Genomic DNA, 14,717 nt, shown 5'->3' with positions numbered 1-14,717 from the left:
GGAGTGATACCCCTTCCTGTTGATGAACAGCCCTGGCTCATGCGGAGGTGCCCGTATTGCGATGTGGGTGCAGTCGATTACACCCTGCACCCGTGGGAAGCCGGCCATGGCATGGAATCCAACCGCCCTCTCCATCTGGCTGCGCCCGTCCATGGCGAAGTTGATGTAGTGGGAGGCCCTGCGGAACAACCCATCGGTGACCTGCCTTATGCACTTGTGTGCAGAGGACTGACAGACCCCGGTGATGTCCCCGGTGGCACCCTGGAAGGAACCGGATGCGAAGAAGTTGAGGGCAGTGGTGACTTTGACGGCGACAGGTAAGAAGATGCTGCTTGGTCCATCAGGGAGCAGCTCGTCGTTAAGGAGGCTGCAGATGTCGGCGACTACCTGGCGATTGACTCTGAGCCTCCGTATGCACTGCTCCTCGGAGAGGTCCATGAAGCTGAGCCTCGCTCTGTACACCCTGTGCGGAGGGTAGTGCCTCCTGCGACGCATCTCTCTCTGCGGTTGCCCTCCCTCCTGCTGTGGGTGGGTGTGCCGCAGCACCGTGTTGGGGGGCCCCACGTCTCCGAGGCGGACGGCGTGGACTGCGAGGCTGCTGGTGCTGGTCATCCTGTTCGTCCTCCGACGATGTCAACGCACCACCCATCTGGCAGGTGTTGGTGTGAGGGGTTGTGCAGGGTAGGTGGGTGGGTCCTCGGACTGGGGCTGCGGTTTCGTGTCGGTCTGTCCTCTGGCTTGGCGGGGGTTGGTGGAGGGCAGGGGTTGCCCTATGTGACGCGGTGGCCTCCTGCGTGGGTAAGGGCGCTCCCCCGTGGAGCGCACCTTGGCACCTGGCACAGGCTGCTGGCTGCAACACGCCTGGTTTGAAGGGTCCTGTTTCCCCCAGTGTGGGAAACTGACTGCTTTGACCGTAAAATCCCACACTTCCTCTTTTGACAGCTGCTTCAGCTCATTAACTGACCACAACGAGCAAGTTAAGTGCTCTCAAGTGGAACCCCGCTGGCTTTAATTACCTGCGGGATTCCCACCAGCGGGGCTTGCGCGCGCAGCCCCGCACGTCAGCGCGGTACCCGGAAGTGGCCGGGATTTCGTCCGAATCCGGTCACGTGATCGGAGATCGGGATTTTCGGGGCCCCCCCGCTGGAAACCCGCAGGTAACCCGACCCTAAAATCGAGCCCTATGTGAGGAGGGGTGGGATTTTAGAGCAAACTGGGACTGTTTCCCACACTGGGGGAAAACACTCCCAGTTCAAATGGACGTGTTGCAGCTGTCAGCCTGTGGCAGCTGCAAAGGTCCATTTGACAGGTGGAGGGGGGAGACCCTCACCCATTGCAGGAGGCCACTCTGTCACTTGGGACAAAGTTTGGCCCCCACCACCCTCCTCCTGACAGTCAAAGTCACCAACTTGCACACTTACCCCGGGGTCCAGAGACATGTACCTACCTTGCGGACCCCCTCAGATGTACATCTTCCGGATGGGGGCTGCCGTAGCTGCAGTCATGACCTCCTCGGAGGGCGAACAGCATCACCAACCTCACCAGCCTCGCCATCCACGCCGTCCACCTCTGACACATGGAGCTCCACAACAGAGTGCTGTGACACATCCATCTGTACAGCAGGAGGGAGGGCTACCGCAGAGAGAGATGCGTCGCAGAGGGCACTACCCTCGCCTCAGGGTCCACAGACCGAGGCTCAGCTTCCTGGACCTCTCTGAGCAGCAGTGCACACGGAGGCTCAGAGTCACTCGACATGTAGTCGTGGACATCTGCAGCGTCCTTCATGCCGAGCTGCTCCCGGCTGGCCCGAGCACCATCTTCTTACCTGTCGCTGTCAAAGTCACCACTGCCCTCAACAACTTCTCCTCCGCATCCTTCCAGGGTGCCACCGGGGACATCGCCGACGTCTGTCAGCCGTTTGCACAAAGGCGCCCTGCAAATACACCTACACCCACTCTGCAGTGACACAATGGGTGGCATCAGTTGTGGGTCTTCATAGTGATCCTCAGGAAAGGGCATTATTGCACAAACCAGACAAGATTCGCGAAGACGTGGCAGTAGTGGTGCCAATATAATATGTAATGTGAGTTGGTCAGAAATTCAATATAAGTAACAACCATGACAAACCCTCAAACACCCTTGTGCATCCCCTTCATGCTCACGACACGTTTGCCTTACGCTGCCTACTGCACATATGTGATGCATGCCCTGTGGCTGCAGCACAGGTAGTGGCAGGTTGAGTGAGGCTGGCCGTGAAAGAGATGCACGAGAGGGTGAGTATGAGATAGAGCCATGAGATTGTATGAGGATTGGGTTGAGTGGTAGTGGCGGGATGAGTACTGGCGAGGTGAGTAGGTGCAGGTAAGATGAGGATGAGGTTTGAGTGGGTATGAGGGGTGATGTGACAGAGTAGTGTTGGCAGTGCAGAAGGAGATGTGGGGTGGGGGCGGTGATGTGGCAGACGGAGTGTAGGGGAAAGACTACGTGTACTCACTTTGGCTGACCTACTGAGGTCATTGGACCGCCTCCTGCATTGTGTGCAGGTGGGCGATATGTTGGTGGTGCTGGTGACCCCCTCGGCCACCTCGAGCCAGGCCTTCCTGGTGGCAGAGGCAGGCCGCTTCCTCCCGCACGCCAGGAGGAAGATCTCTGTCCTCCCCCTCCTCCTCACCCCATGTATTGATACCTGGAGTGAGGCATCATTAAACTGGGAGCAGCCTTCCTCCTGGGCTGCTCCATGCTGTAATTTTTTCTATTTGTTGCAGCATCTGTCAGTGGAGGACTGCCCCTTTAAATAGAGCTCCTCCAGCTGACAGATCTTACTGGGCATGCGCAGCCCGCCCGACGCGCAGATCAGCAGTGGGGAACCCAGAGGAGCAGGTAAGTGGATCCAATTGGGCTGCGATCGCGCGGGTGGCTGACTCATTTCACCAGGCGCGTTACCCACGCGCCCAATAGCCCCCCCGCCGCGAACCCGCAGGCCTGCTAACATCGAGCCCAAGGAGTCTGCAAAGGGATATAGATAGGTTCAGTGAGTGGGCAAAAATTTGGCAGATGGAGTATAATGTGGGAAAATGTGAACTTATCCACTTTGGCAAGAAGAATAGAAAAGCAGTATATTATTTAAATGAGGGATTGCAGAACTCTGAGTTACAGTGGGATCTGGGTGTCCTAGTACATAAATCACAAAAGGTTAGTATACAGGTACAGCAAATGGAATATTGTCATTTATTACAAGGGGAATGGAATATAAAAGTAGAGATGTTTTGCTACAGTTGTACAGGGCAATGGTGAGACCACATCTGGAATAGAGTCATAGAGAGTCATAGAGTTATACAGCACGGATAGAGGCCCTTCGGCCCATCGTGTCCGCGCCGGCCATCAAGCCCAGTCTAATCTAATCCCATATTCCAGCATTTGGTCCGTAGCCTTGTATGCTATGGCATTTCAAGTGCTCATCCAAATGCTTCTTGAATGTTGTGAGGGTTCCTGCCTCCACAACCCTCTCAGGCAGTGAGTTCCAGACTCCAACCACCCTCTGGGTGAAAAAGTTCTTTCTCAAATCCCCTCTAAACCTCCCGCCTTTTACCTTGAATCTATGCCCCCTTGTTATAGAAACCTCAACTAAGGGAAAAAGCTCCTTAGTATCCATCCTATCTGTGCCCCTCATAATTTTGTACACCTCAATCATGTCCCCCCTCAGCCTCCTCTGCTCCAAGGAAAACAAACCCAATCTTCCCAGTCTCTCTTCATAGCTGAAGCGCTCCAGCCCTGGTAACATCCTGGTGAATCTCCTCTGCACCCTCTCCAAAGCGATCACATCCTTCCTGTAGTGTGGCGACCAGAACTGCACACAGTACTCCAGCTGTGGCCTAACCAGTGTTTTATACAGCTCCATCATAACCTCCTTGCTCTTATATTCTATGCCTCGGCTAATAAAGGCAAGTATCCCATATACTGTGTGCAGTTTTGGTCTCCTTATTTAAGAAAGGACATAATTGCTTTGGAGACGGTTCAGAGAAGGTTCACTTGACCAATTCCTGGGACGAGGGGGTTATCTTATGAGGAAAGGTTGGACAAGTTGGGCCTGTATACACTGGAGTTTAGAAGAATGAGAGGTGATCTTATTGAAACATATAAGATCCTGAGGGGACTCGAAGGGGTAGATGCTGAGAGGATGTTTCCCCTTGTGGGAGAGACTAGAACTAGGGGCCACAGTTTAAAAATAAGGGGTCTCCCATTTAAGACGGAGATGAGGAGAAGTTTTTTCTCTGAGGGTCGTGAGTCTGTGGAACTCCCTTCCCCAGAGAGCGGGGGAGGCAGGGTCACTGAATATTTTTAAGGTTGAGTTAGATAGATTCCTGATTAACAAGGGAGTCAAATATTATAGTAGGTAGACGGGAAAGTAGGGTTGAGATCACAATCAGATCGACCATGATCTTATCAAATGGCAGAGCAGGCTCGAGGGGCCAAATGGCCTACTTCTGCTCTTGATTCGTATGTTCACATGTACATATGAAGTGTAGTTACTGTTGTAATAGGGAAACGCAGTAGCCCATTTACACACAGCAAGATCCCACAAACAGCAATGAGATAAATGACCAGATAATCTGTTTTTAGTGATGTCAGTTGACGGATGAATATTGGCCAGGACATCGGAGAGAACTCCCCTGGTAGTCTTCAAAATAGTAGACCCATAGAACCATAGAAAAGATACAGCACAGAAGGGGGCCATTCAGCCCATCGTGTCCGTGCCGGCTCGAAGAACAACCAGGTGCCCATTCTAATCCCACCTTCCAGCACCCGGTCCGTCGCCCTGCAGCTTACAGTACTTTAGGTGCAGGTCCAGATATTTTTAAAAAGAGTTGAGGGTCCCTGCCTCTACCACCAATTCGGGCAGCGCATTCCATACACCCACCACCCTCTGGGTAAAAAAGTTTTTCCTCATGTCCCCTCTAATCCTTCCGCCAATCAGCTTAAATCTATGTCCTCTAGTTCTTGAACTCTCCGCTAGGGGAAACAGGTACTTCCTGTCTACTCTATCTGGGCCCCTCATAATTTTGCACACCTCAATCAAGTCTCCCCTCAGCCTCCTCTGCTCCAAGGAAAATAACCCCAGTCTATCCAATCTCTCCTCTTTGCTGCAATTTTCAAGCCCTGGCAACATTTTTGTAAATCTTCTCTGCACTCTCTCCAGAGCAATTACGTCCTTCCTGTAATGTGGTGACCAGAACTGTGCACAATACTCCAGCTGTGGCCTTACCAGCATTTTATACAGTTCCATCATTACATCCCTGCTTTTGTATTCTATACCTCGGCTAATAACGGAGAGCATTCCGTATGCCTTCTTCACAACCTTATCTACCTGTGCTGCCACCTTCAGGGACCTGTGCACGTGCACTCCAAGGTCTCTCACTTCCTCTACCCCTCTCAATATATTCCTGTTTACTGCGTATTCCCTTTTACTGTTTGCCCTCCCTAAGTGCATTACCTCACACTTCTCCGGGTTGAACTCCATTTGCCACTTTTCTGCCCATTCAACCAACCCATTGATATCTTCTTGGAGTCTACAACTATCCTCTTCACTCTCAACTACAAGACCAATTTTTGTGTCATCTACAAATTTGCCAATCATGCCCCCTACATTCAAGTCCAAATCATTAATATATGCCACAAACAGCAAGGGACCCAACACTGAGCCCTGTGGCCCACCACTGGAAACGGATTTCCATTCGCAAAGACATCCATCGACTTTTACCCTTTGTTTCCTGTTACTGAGCTAATTTTGGATCCAATTCGCCACATTTCCCTGTATCCCATGGGCTTTTACCTTTCTGACCAGTCTGCCATGTGGGACCTTGTCAAATGCCTTACCAAAATCCATGTAGACAACATCCACTGCACTACCCTCATCAATCCTCCTTGTCACTTAAACACTGAAACATAGAAAATAGGAGCAAGAGTAGGCCATTCGGCCCTTCTCCACCATTCAAAATGATCATGGCTGATCGTCTAACTCAGTACCCTGTTCCCGCTTTTTCCCCATATCCCTTGATCCCTTTAGCATTAAGAAATATATCTATCTCCTTCTTGAATATATTTAATGACTTGGCCTCCACCGCCTTCTGTGGTAGAGAATTCCACAGGTTCACCACCCTCTGAGTGAAGAAATTTCTCCTCATCTCGGTTCTAAATGGCATACCCCGTATCCTGAGACTGTGACCCCTGGTTCTGGACTCCCCAGCCATGGGAACATCCTCCCTGCATCTAGTCTGTCTAGTCCTGTTAGAATTTTATATGTTTCGATGAGATCACCTCTCATTCTTCTGAACTCTAGTGAATATAGGCCTAGTCGACCCAATCTCTCCTCATACGTCAGTCCTGCCATCCCAGGAATCAGTCTGGTAAACCTTCGTTGCACTCCCTCCATGGCAAGGACATCCTTCCTCAGATAAGGAGTCCAAAACTGCACACAATACTCCAGATGTGGTCTCACTAAGGCCCTGTATAACTGCAGTAAGACATCCCTGCTCTTGTACTCAAATCCTCTTGCAATGAAGGCCAACATACCATTCGCCTTCCTAACTGCTTGCTGCACCTGACTGCTCGCTTTCAGCGACTGGTGTACAAGGACACCCAGGTCTCGTTGCACCTCCCCTTTTCCCAAACTATCACCATTCAGATAATCTGTCTTTCTGTTTTTACAACCAAAGTGGATAACCTCACATTTATCCACATTATACTGCATCTGCCATGTTCTTGCCCACTCACCCAACTTGTCTAAATCACATTAGAGCCTCTTTGCATCCTCCTCACAGCTCACATTCCACCCCAGCTTTGTGTCGTCTGCAAACTTGGAAATGTTACATTTAGTTCCCTCATCCAAATCATTGATATATATTGTGAATAGCTGGGGCCCAAGCACTGATCCCTGCGGTACCCCACTAGTCACTGCCTGCCACCCGGAAAAAGACCTGTTTATTCCTACTCTCTGTTTCCTGTCTGTCAACCAATTTTAAATCCATGTCAGTATATTCCCCCCAATCCCATGTGCTTTAATTTTGCACACTAACCTCTTGTGTGGGACCTCATCAAAAGCCTTCTGAAAATCCAAATACACCACATCCACTGGTTCACCCTTTTCTATTCTACTAGTTACATTCTCAAAAAACTCCAGTAGATTTGTTAAGCATGATTTCCCTTTCATAAACCCACGCTGACTTTGTCCAATCCCGTTGATGCCTTCCAAGTGTTCTGTTATCACATCCTTTATAAAAGACTCTAGCATTTTCCCCACTACTGATGTTAGGCTAACTGGTCTGTAAATCCCTGTTTTTTCTCTCACTCCTTTTTTAAATAATGGGGTTACATTTGCCACCCTCCAATCTGTAGCAACTGTTCTCCTTTGTGAGGAGAGAACCAAAGTATGTGTTTAATTATTCTGGCATTTCTTTGTTCCCAATTATAATTTCCCCCATTTCTGACTGTAAGGGACTTGCATTTGTCTTCACTAATCTTTTTCTCTTGACATATTTATAGAAGCTTTTACAGTCAGTTTTTATGTTCCCTGCTAGTTTACTGTCAAAGAATTCAATCAGATTTGTAAGGCGTGACCCTCCCTGAACAAATCCATGCTGACTATCCCTGATTAAACCATGCCTTTCCAAGTGACAGTTTATCCTATCTCTCAGTGTTGATTCTAATAGTTTGCCCACCACCGAGGTAAGACTGACCGGCCTATAATTGTTCGGCCTTTCCCTCGTACCCTTTTTAAACAATGGTACTATGTTTGCAGTCTTCCAGTCCTCCGGTACCTCCCCTGTATCGAGTGAGGATTGGAAAATGATCCTCAGAGTATCCGCTATTTCCTCCCTGGCTTCCTTCAATAGCCTAGGAAACAATCCATCCGGCCCTGGTGACTTATCAACTTTCAAGGATTCCAGTCCCTCTAGTACTTCCTCTCTCGTTATGTTTACTTTATCCAATATTTCACACCTCTCCTCTTTAACTACTATGTCCGGATCATCCCTCTCCTTTGTGAATACGGAGACAAAATATTCATTTAAAATTACCCACATCCTCTGCTTCTACACACAAGTTACCCTTATCATCCCTGATAGGTCCCACCTTTTCCTTAGCTATCCTCTTGTTCTTGATGTACTGATAAAACATCTTTGGGTTTTATTTAATCTTACTAGCTAATATTTTTTCATGCCCTCTCTTTGCTTTCCTTATTTCCTTTTTTGCATCATCCCTGTACTTTCTATACTCCCCTAGGCTTTCTGCAGTATTTAGTTTTCTGTGACAGTCATAAGCTTTCTTTTTCTGCTTTATCTAGCCCCGTATACTTCTAGACAATCAGAAGGCTCTAAATTTGGCAGTGCCACCCTTTCTCTTTGAGGAGACGTGTCTGCATTGTACCCGTAGAATTTCACTTTTTAGTGCCTCCCACTGGCTTGCCACTGATTTCTCCTCAAGTAGTTGTGTCCAGTCCACTTCTGCCAAATCACTTTAGTTCTGTAAGATTTGCCTTCCCCCAATTTAAAACGTTTATTCCTGATTTAATTCTGTCCTTTTCCATAATAATACTAAAACTAACTGAATTGTGGTCACTATCCCCAATATGGTCACCCACTGTCACTTCACCCACTTGCCCATCTTCATTTCCCAGGACTAAATCTAGAATTGCATCCCCTCTTGTTGGGCTTGTCACGTACTGGCTAAAAAAGTTCTGCTGGACACCGATCAAGAATTTTGCACCCTCTGTGCCCCTCACACTGTTTGAATCCCAGTTGATGTTCGGGTTGTTGAAGACCCTGACTGTTATTGCCCTCTTATTTTAGCACTCAGAAATTTGCCTACATATTTGTTCTTCTATCTCCCTTTCGCTATTCGGGGGTCTGTAGTACACTCCTAGTAGTGTGACTGCCCCTTTTTTATTTCGTAGCTCAACCCAGTGCCATGGGATCTTTTACGTTCACCTTAGGAGCGCAGACGGGACCTCGGTTTATCGTCTCGTCCGAAAGACGGCACCTCTGACAGTGCAGCGCTCCCTCAGTACTGCCCCTCCGACAGTGCGGCGCTCCCTCAGTACTGCCCCTCCGACAGTGCGGCGCTCCCTCAGTACTGCCCCTCCGACAGTGCGACGCTCCCTCAGTACTGCCCCTCCGACAGTGCGGCGCTCCCTCAGTACTGCCCCTCCGACAGTGCGGCGCTCCCTCAGTACTGCCCCTCCGACAGTGCGGCGCTCCCTCAGTACTGCCCCTCCGACAGTGCGGCGCTCCCTCAGTACTGACCCTCCGACAGTGCGGCGCTCCCTCAGTACTGCCCCTCCGACAGTGCGGCGCTCCCTCAGTACCGCCCCTCCGACAGTGCGGCACTCCCTCAGTACCGCCCCTCCGACAGTGCAGCGATCCCTCAGTACCGCCCCTCCGACAGTGCAGCGCTCCCTCAGTACCGCCCCTCCGACAGTGCAGCGCTCCCTCAGTACCGCCCCTCCGACAGTGCAGCGCTCCCTCAGTACCGCCCCTCCGACAGTGCAGCGCTCCCTCAGTACCGCCCCTCCGACAGTGCAGCGCTCCCTCAGTACTGCCCCTCCGACAGTGCAGCGCTCCCTCAGTACTGCCCCTCCGACAGTGCAGCACTCCCTCAGTACTGCCCCTCCGACAGTGCAGCACTCCCTCTGTACTGCCCCTCCGACAGTGCAGCACTCCCTCAATACTGCCCCTCCGACAGTGCAGCACTCCCTCAGTACTGTCCCTCCGACAGTGCAGCACTCCCTCAGTACTGTCCCTCCGACAGTGCAGCACTCCCTCAGTACTGCCCCTCCGACACTGCAGCAGAAATGGGGCGGGAGCCACGTCTCACGCAGAGTACAACGTACAATCCATACATGTCATAAACAATAGTGTAAAGAGGCCCCACCCTGTTGTGTGCTATAGTGGCTCAGCCTGTGGAGGATTAGGGCACTGGGGCTGGGTTTACAGCAACTTCACCCAGTCCAGAATCTCACAGTAAAACCAAGTTGTGGGGAAGGCCTGAACCGACCCCGCCCCATGGGATCCTGCTGTCCTCGTGGGGTCACATGGTGCAAGGTGAGGTCAATCCTGAACCACACAGGGGTCACGGCCAATCCACTCGTCCCAGGGAACAGAAAAGCAGAGTATTTTTTTATGGGCCTATACTCTCTGGAGTTTAGTAGAATGAGAGGTGATCTCATTGAAACATCTATGAGTCTGAAGGGCCTTGACAGGGTAGATGCTGAGAGGCTGTTTCCCCTGACTGGAGAGTCTAGAACTAGGGGGCATTGTCACAGGATAAGGGGTTGGACATTTAGAACTGAGATGAGGAAGAATTTCTTCATCAGAGGGTTGTGAATCTTTGGAATTCTCAACCCCAGAGGGCTGTGGATGCTCCGTCATTGAGAATATTCAAGGCTGAGATGCAGATTTTTGGACTCTAGGGGAATCAAGGGATATGGGGATCGGGCGGGAAAGTGGAGTTGAGGTAGAAGATCAGCCGTGATCTGATTGAATGGCGGAGCAGGCTCGAGGGGCTGTATGGTCGACTCCTGCTCCTATTTCTTATGTTCTTATGAATCCCCCCCTGCCCACTGCCCTCTGCCCTCCCCGTCCCACCCAGCCACTCCCCTCCCCCGCTCACCCACCCTCCTCCCCCGCCCACCCCCAATCCTCACACTGTCCGGTTTGGCCTTTTCAGAGGGAGGTAACTGAATGAAGGGCTCACTAGGTAACCGTGGTAACCGAGCCATATTGACATTATCAGAAAATTAACTCCCAGTGCCTGGGTTGTGGGTGAACATTTCAGCGAGTAAAATGAAGGTTACTGACGTTTTTACAAAGTATAATTGATATAAAAAGAGTACTGAACAGTGACGGATGCACAAAGCAGAGATGAGGTCCGTGTCCTGCTCCCTGACTCGCTCCTCTTCACCGTCGGGCGAATATACGGACTTCAGAATGGAGTAAAACTGCTTCCAGCCATGGCTTTGGCCCATGGCAGGCTGGGGCCGCACCAATGTCCCGGGACACCCAGTCTCGCACAGTGCAACAGGCAAGGGGCAGCATCCTACTGGGGGCTTACAGAGGTTATGATCTCCCTGCAGGGTGACATCAGTGAAGTTTTCAAAATTGACAAAAGTGATAGAGTTTCCTGGGTCAGGTTCCAATCCCAGGGGAGCAGAGGCAAAAATGAGGAAGTTCGGGGTCAGAAGGGAAGGCGGGAAAAAATTTCATACTGAAAGGGTAAATAACATGGAATAAAATACCAGTGGAGGGCAATGGAGTGCACAGGATAAAGGAATAATGGACCGTGTTTCGCCAGTGAGGATAGAATGATAGAGTGCAGGAGGCGGCCATTTGGCCCATTGCGTCTATGCTGGCTCTTTGAAAGAGCTATCCAATTCGTCCCACTCCCCCTGCTCTTCCCCCCGCCCCCCATAGCCCTGCAAATTTTTCCCCTTCAAGTATTTATCGTTGGTGAGAGGGAGGGAGGGAGACCTTGGGGGGAGAGAGAGAGGGAGAGGGAGAGGGAGGGAGACCTTGGGGGGCGAGAGGGAGGGAGGGAGAGAGGGAGGGAGAGAGGGAGGGAAACCTTGTGGGGAGAGAGGGTGGGCGGGAGACCCTGGAGGAACCGACCCTGGGGAGGGAGGGAGGGAAGCAGGGAGGGAAGGAGGCAGAGGGGGAGACCTGGGGTGGGGGGGGGGGGGGGGAGAGAGGGAGTGAGGGAGGGAGACCTTGGGGGGAGAGAGGGAGGGAGGGAGAGAGGGAGGGAGACCTTGGGGGGCAAGAGGGAGGGAGGGAGAGAGGGAGGGAGACCTTGGGGGGAGAGAGGGAAGGAGACAGGGAGACCTTGGGGGGAGGGAGAGGGGATGAGGGAGAGAAGGAAGGAGGGGGGGGAAAACTTGGGAGGTGGGTTTAATTTATGAAAAGGTGGGCAATTGGGACATTTTGTTTCTGGTGTTCCTGAGGCAATGGCCGCTGTTGAGGCCTTCACTGTGAGACAGAATCTCACTGGGTTAGTCACATGGTGGTTTGAGGGCACGTAATTAAAAGTGAAATTTGACCAATGTGAGTCAGGCTTTATATTGTTCGATGTTCTGCTCTATGGGAAAACCTCGGGACTGGGACTGGACCTGCTTCAGGTGGGAGGGACTGGGCCTGGGCCGGGGCCGGGCCCTGCTTCAGGTGGGCGGGACTGGGCCTGGGCCTGCTTCAGGTGGGCGGGACTGGGCCTGGGCCTGGGCCTGCTTCAGGTGGGCGGGACTGGGCCTGGGCCTGGGCCTGGGCCTGCTTCAGGTGGGCGGGACTGGGCCTGGGCCGGGGCCAGGGTCTGCTTCAGGTGGGCGGGACTGGGCCTAGTTTGTGTGCTTTGCAGTTTGAGCTTTCCATACGTTGACAGTTAGAAGAATTGTCACAGTTAAAGATTAATGCCAATTGAGCATCGACACTATCCTGTCACCAGCTCTGCTCATGATATTTAAATTCCATTCCATTAAATGCTTCTGTTTCTCATCTTTGACTTGTACATCTCGTACTTGTGCAATGTGGCGTGTTGCTAGGCGACGCTGTTCTCAGACGGGTAACGGAAGCCCCAAATTTTTTCCTTTCAGCACTGAGGAATAAAAAAATACAGAAGACATTTCAGCCGGGGCAGGAAATAAAGGCCCAATCGCAGGCTCACTGTTCTGCTGCCATCTGTTCCCACAGAGGCCCAGTCACACCAACACCATCTCTCAGCCCACCCAGATCCAAACCCGACATGGACTTGGCCTCCCTCCTCTGCTGTGTCTTGGTGGTGAACCTGCCCCCTCCCATTTTTATGTTTCCTCTTCACTCCCTCCCTGGCAGTCGTTCCAGCTCAGCAATCACCAAACGGGACGTGCTCTCTGGGGGGGGGGAGGGGAGGGAGAATAACTGGCTGAGTTTTTCCCTCCCTGACTCACTGTGCTCTGGTGAGAAGGATGCTTCAACAATTGCCGTTTTCAGGCAGAAATCTCACCCCACCTGACAACAAGACAGGCCATTCAAGCAAAACCCATAGGGGTGAGGGGCGCCCGCCCGCAGTGGTGAGGGGCGCCCGCCCGCAGGGGTGAGGGGCGCCCACCTTTAGTGATGTAGAGGTAGAAGAAGTCGCAGTAAAAGATGGTCTGCACAACACCAGACACCACTGCAATCTGATCGAAGAACCCTTCCGTGTGGTAGCGCCAGATCCAGTTGGCGAGATAGAGTGCGCGGTAAACGCCCAGGAAGAACAGGTAATGAGTGGTGATGGTCTCAGCCTCGCCGGTTTTGGTGATCATAAAGAGCTGTGGCAATATGGCGACCGATTCCAGGTAAATGGAGAACGTCCAAAAAATCTGAAAAATAAAGAGAGAGAAGGGCCTGAACCAAACCGGAAAACTGGAAAAAATCCAACTGCCAAATATGTAGGAAATGTCAAGAACCATCTGATGGGCACTTCACAGAGGCATAAGGAGAAAATGGTCACAATAACCAAAGAAGGAGACATCAGGAGAGGCGACCAAAAGATCTTAGAGGGAAATGGAGGAAGAGGGAATTCCAGAGCATGAGGCCCAGGCAGCCAGAGGCACGGCCACCAATGGTGACCCAGAGGAAGGGATGGATGAAGGGTTGACAAGACAATGGAGCCGTGGGAATGGAAAATTCAGAAGGTGGTTGTGGAACTGGAGGAAGTTAGAGGTTGGGAGGGGCGAGGCCACGGAGGGATTTGAACGCAAAGGATGAGAATTTTAAAATTGAGGTGTTGGGGGACTAAGGTCGCTAACCCTCGGGACTGTCCTCAAGTTGCCAGGAATTAAAGATTAATCTGGACACTGCTGTGAACAACCCGAGAGAAATATTATAGGGGCATTAAAAAAATTATGTGTTTTTCATTTTCTTTGAACAGGGAGGATTGATATGTTGGGCGACCAATGATGAGAGTGTGGGGGCGGGGCAGGTGTAGGTGGAAGGTCATGTGATGAAACCTCCAGGAATACGTCCAACCAGAGTTCACAACCCTATAGGGGGACTGAGAGCCAATGAGATCAGCACAGGGTGATGGGTGAGCAGGACTTGGTGCAGGATAGGACACAAGCAGCAGAGTTTACAGAGGGTGGAAGATGGGAGGCCAGCCAGGAGAAGATTGGAATAATTGAGTCTGGAGGTGACAAAAGCATAAATGAGGGTTCCCGCAGCAGATGAGCTGAGGCAAACAATGTTATGGAGGTGGAAGTAGGTGGTCTTTGTGATATAAAATCAGAAACTCAGCTCAGAGTCAAAACACTGAAGTTGTGAACAGTGGGGGTCAGGGTATGGAAACTGTGGCAGGGCTGAAGACAATGGCTTTGGGCTTCCCAATGTTTCGCTGGTGGAAATTGCATCTTACCCAAGACTGGATGTTGGGCAAGCAGAAAAAACACTCCACTGGAGGTTCCAGAGGCTGCTTCACTGTAACAATCCACCAGCAAAGGTCTCAAATGTTTCACACTCCTTCTTCCATTGACACAATCACAAGGTGGGTACAGAGGGGGGACATTGTTTAACCTGTGCTCACACTTATAATCCCAGGACTTTTGTCTCCACTGTCTTACCCAAGACCACTTCAAGTTCTGACCATTATCCATGACATCAGTGCTACCACTAGGGCAAGCTAGTGCCCATTTAACTGTACCCCCGGGGGGGAGGGCAGCTAGT

At 51.3% G+C, this 14,717-nt stretch overlaps 1 protein-coding gene across 3 annotated transcripts in view; it reads right to left on the bottom strand.

The window, feature by feature from the left end:
* Positions 1 to 10,846: 10,846 nt before the first annotated feature.
* LOC137305391 (ER lumen protein-retaining receptor 3) overlaps positions 10,847 to 14,717 on the bottom strand; it is a 30,155-nt gene continuing 26,284 nt past the window's right edge. The window contains exons 4-6 of one of the 3 annotated variants that reach the window (XR_010958709.1): positions 13,126 to 13,378; positions 12,260 to 12,633; positions 10,847 to 12,179 (exon numbers count right to left, since the gene is read on the bottom strand). Coding sequence is in view for 1 of the 3 variants with exons in the window: in XM_067974224.1 (XP_067830325.1) it covers positions 12,593 to 12,633; positions 13,126 to 13,378 (294 nt within the window). In the remaining 2 variants the exon portion in view is untranslated. Of the gene's footprint in view, positions 12,634 to 13,125; positions 13,379 to 14,717 lie in introns of all 3 variants that reach the window. The other 2 variants (XR_010958710.1, XM_067974224.1) reach the window with 2 other exon arrangements.

This window comes from Heptranchias perlo, chromosome 40, assembly GCF_035084215.1.
Source record: "Heptranchias perlo isolate sHepPer1 chromosome 40, sHepPer1.hap1, whole genome shotgun sequence".
NCBI classification, from domain to species: domain Eukaryota; kingdom Metazoa; phylum Chordata; class Chondrichthyes; order Hexanchiformes; family Hexanchidae; genus Heptranchias; species Heptranchias perlo.
Note: the sequence above shows the minus strand (reverse complement) of the source record. Positions and strands in the feature narration are given on the sequence as shown.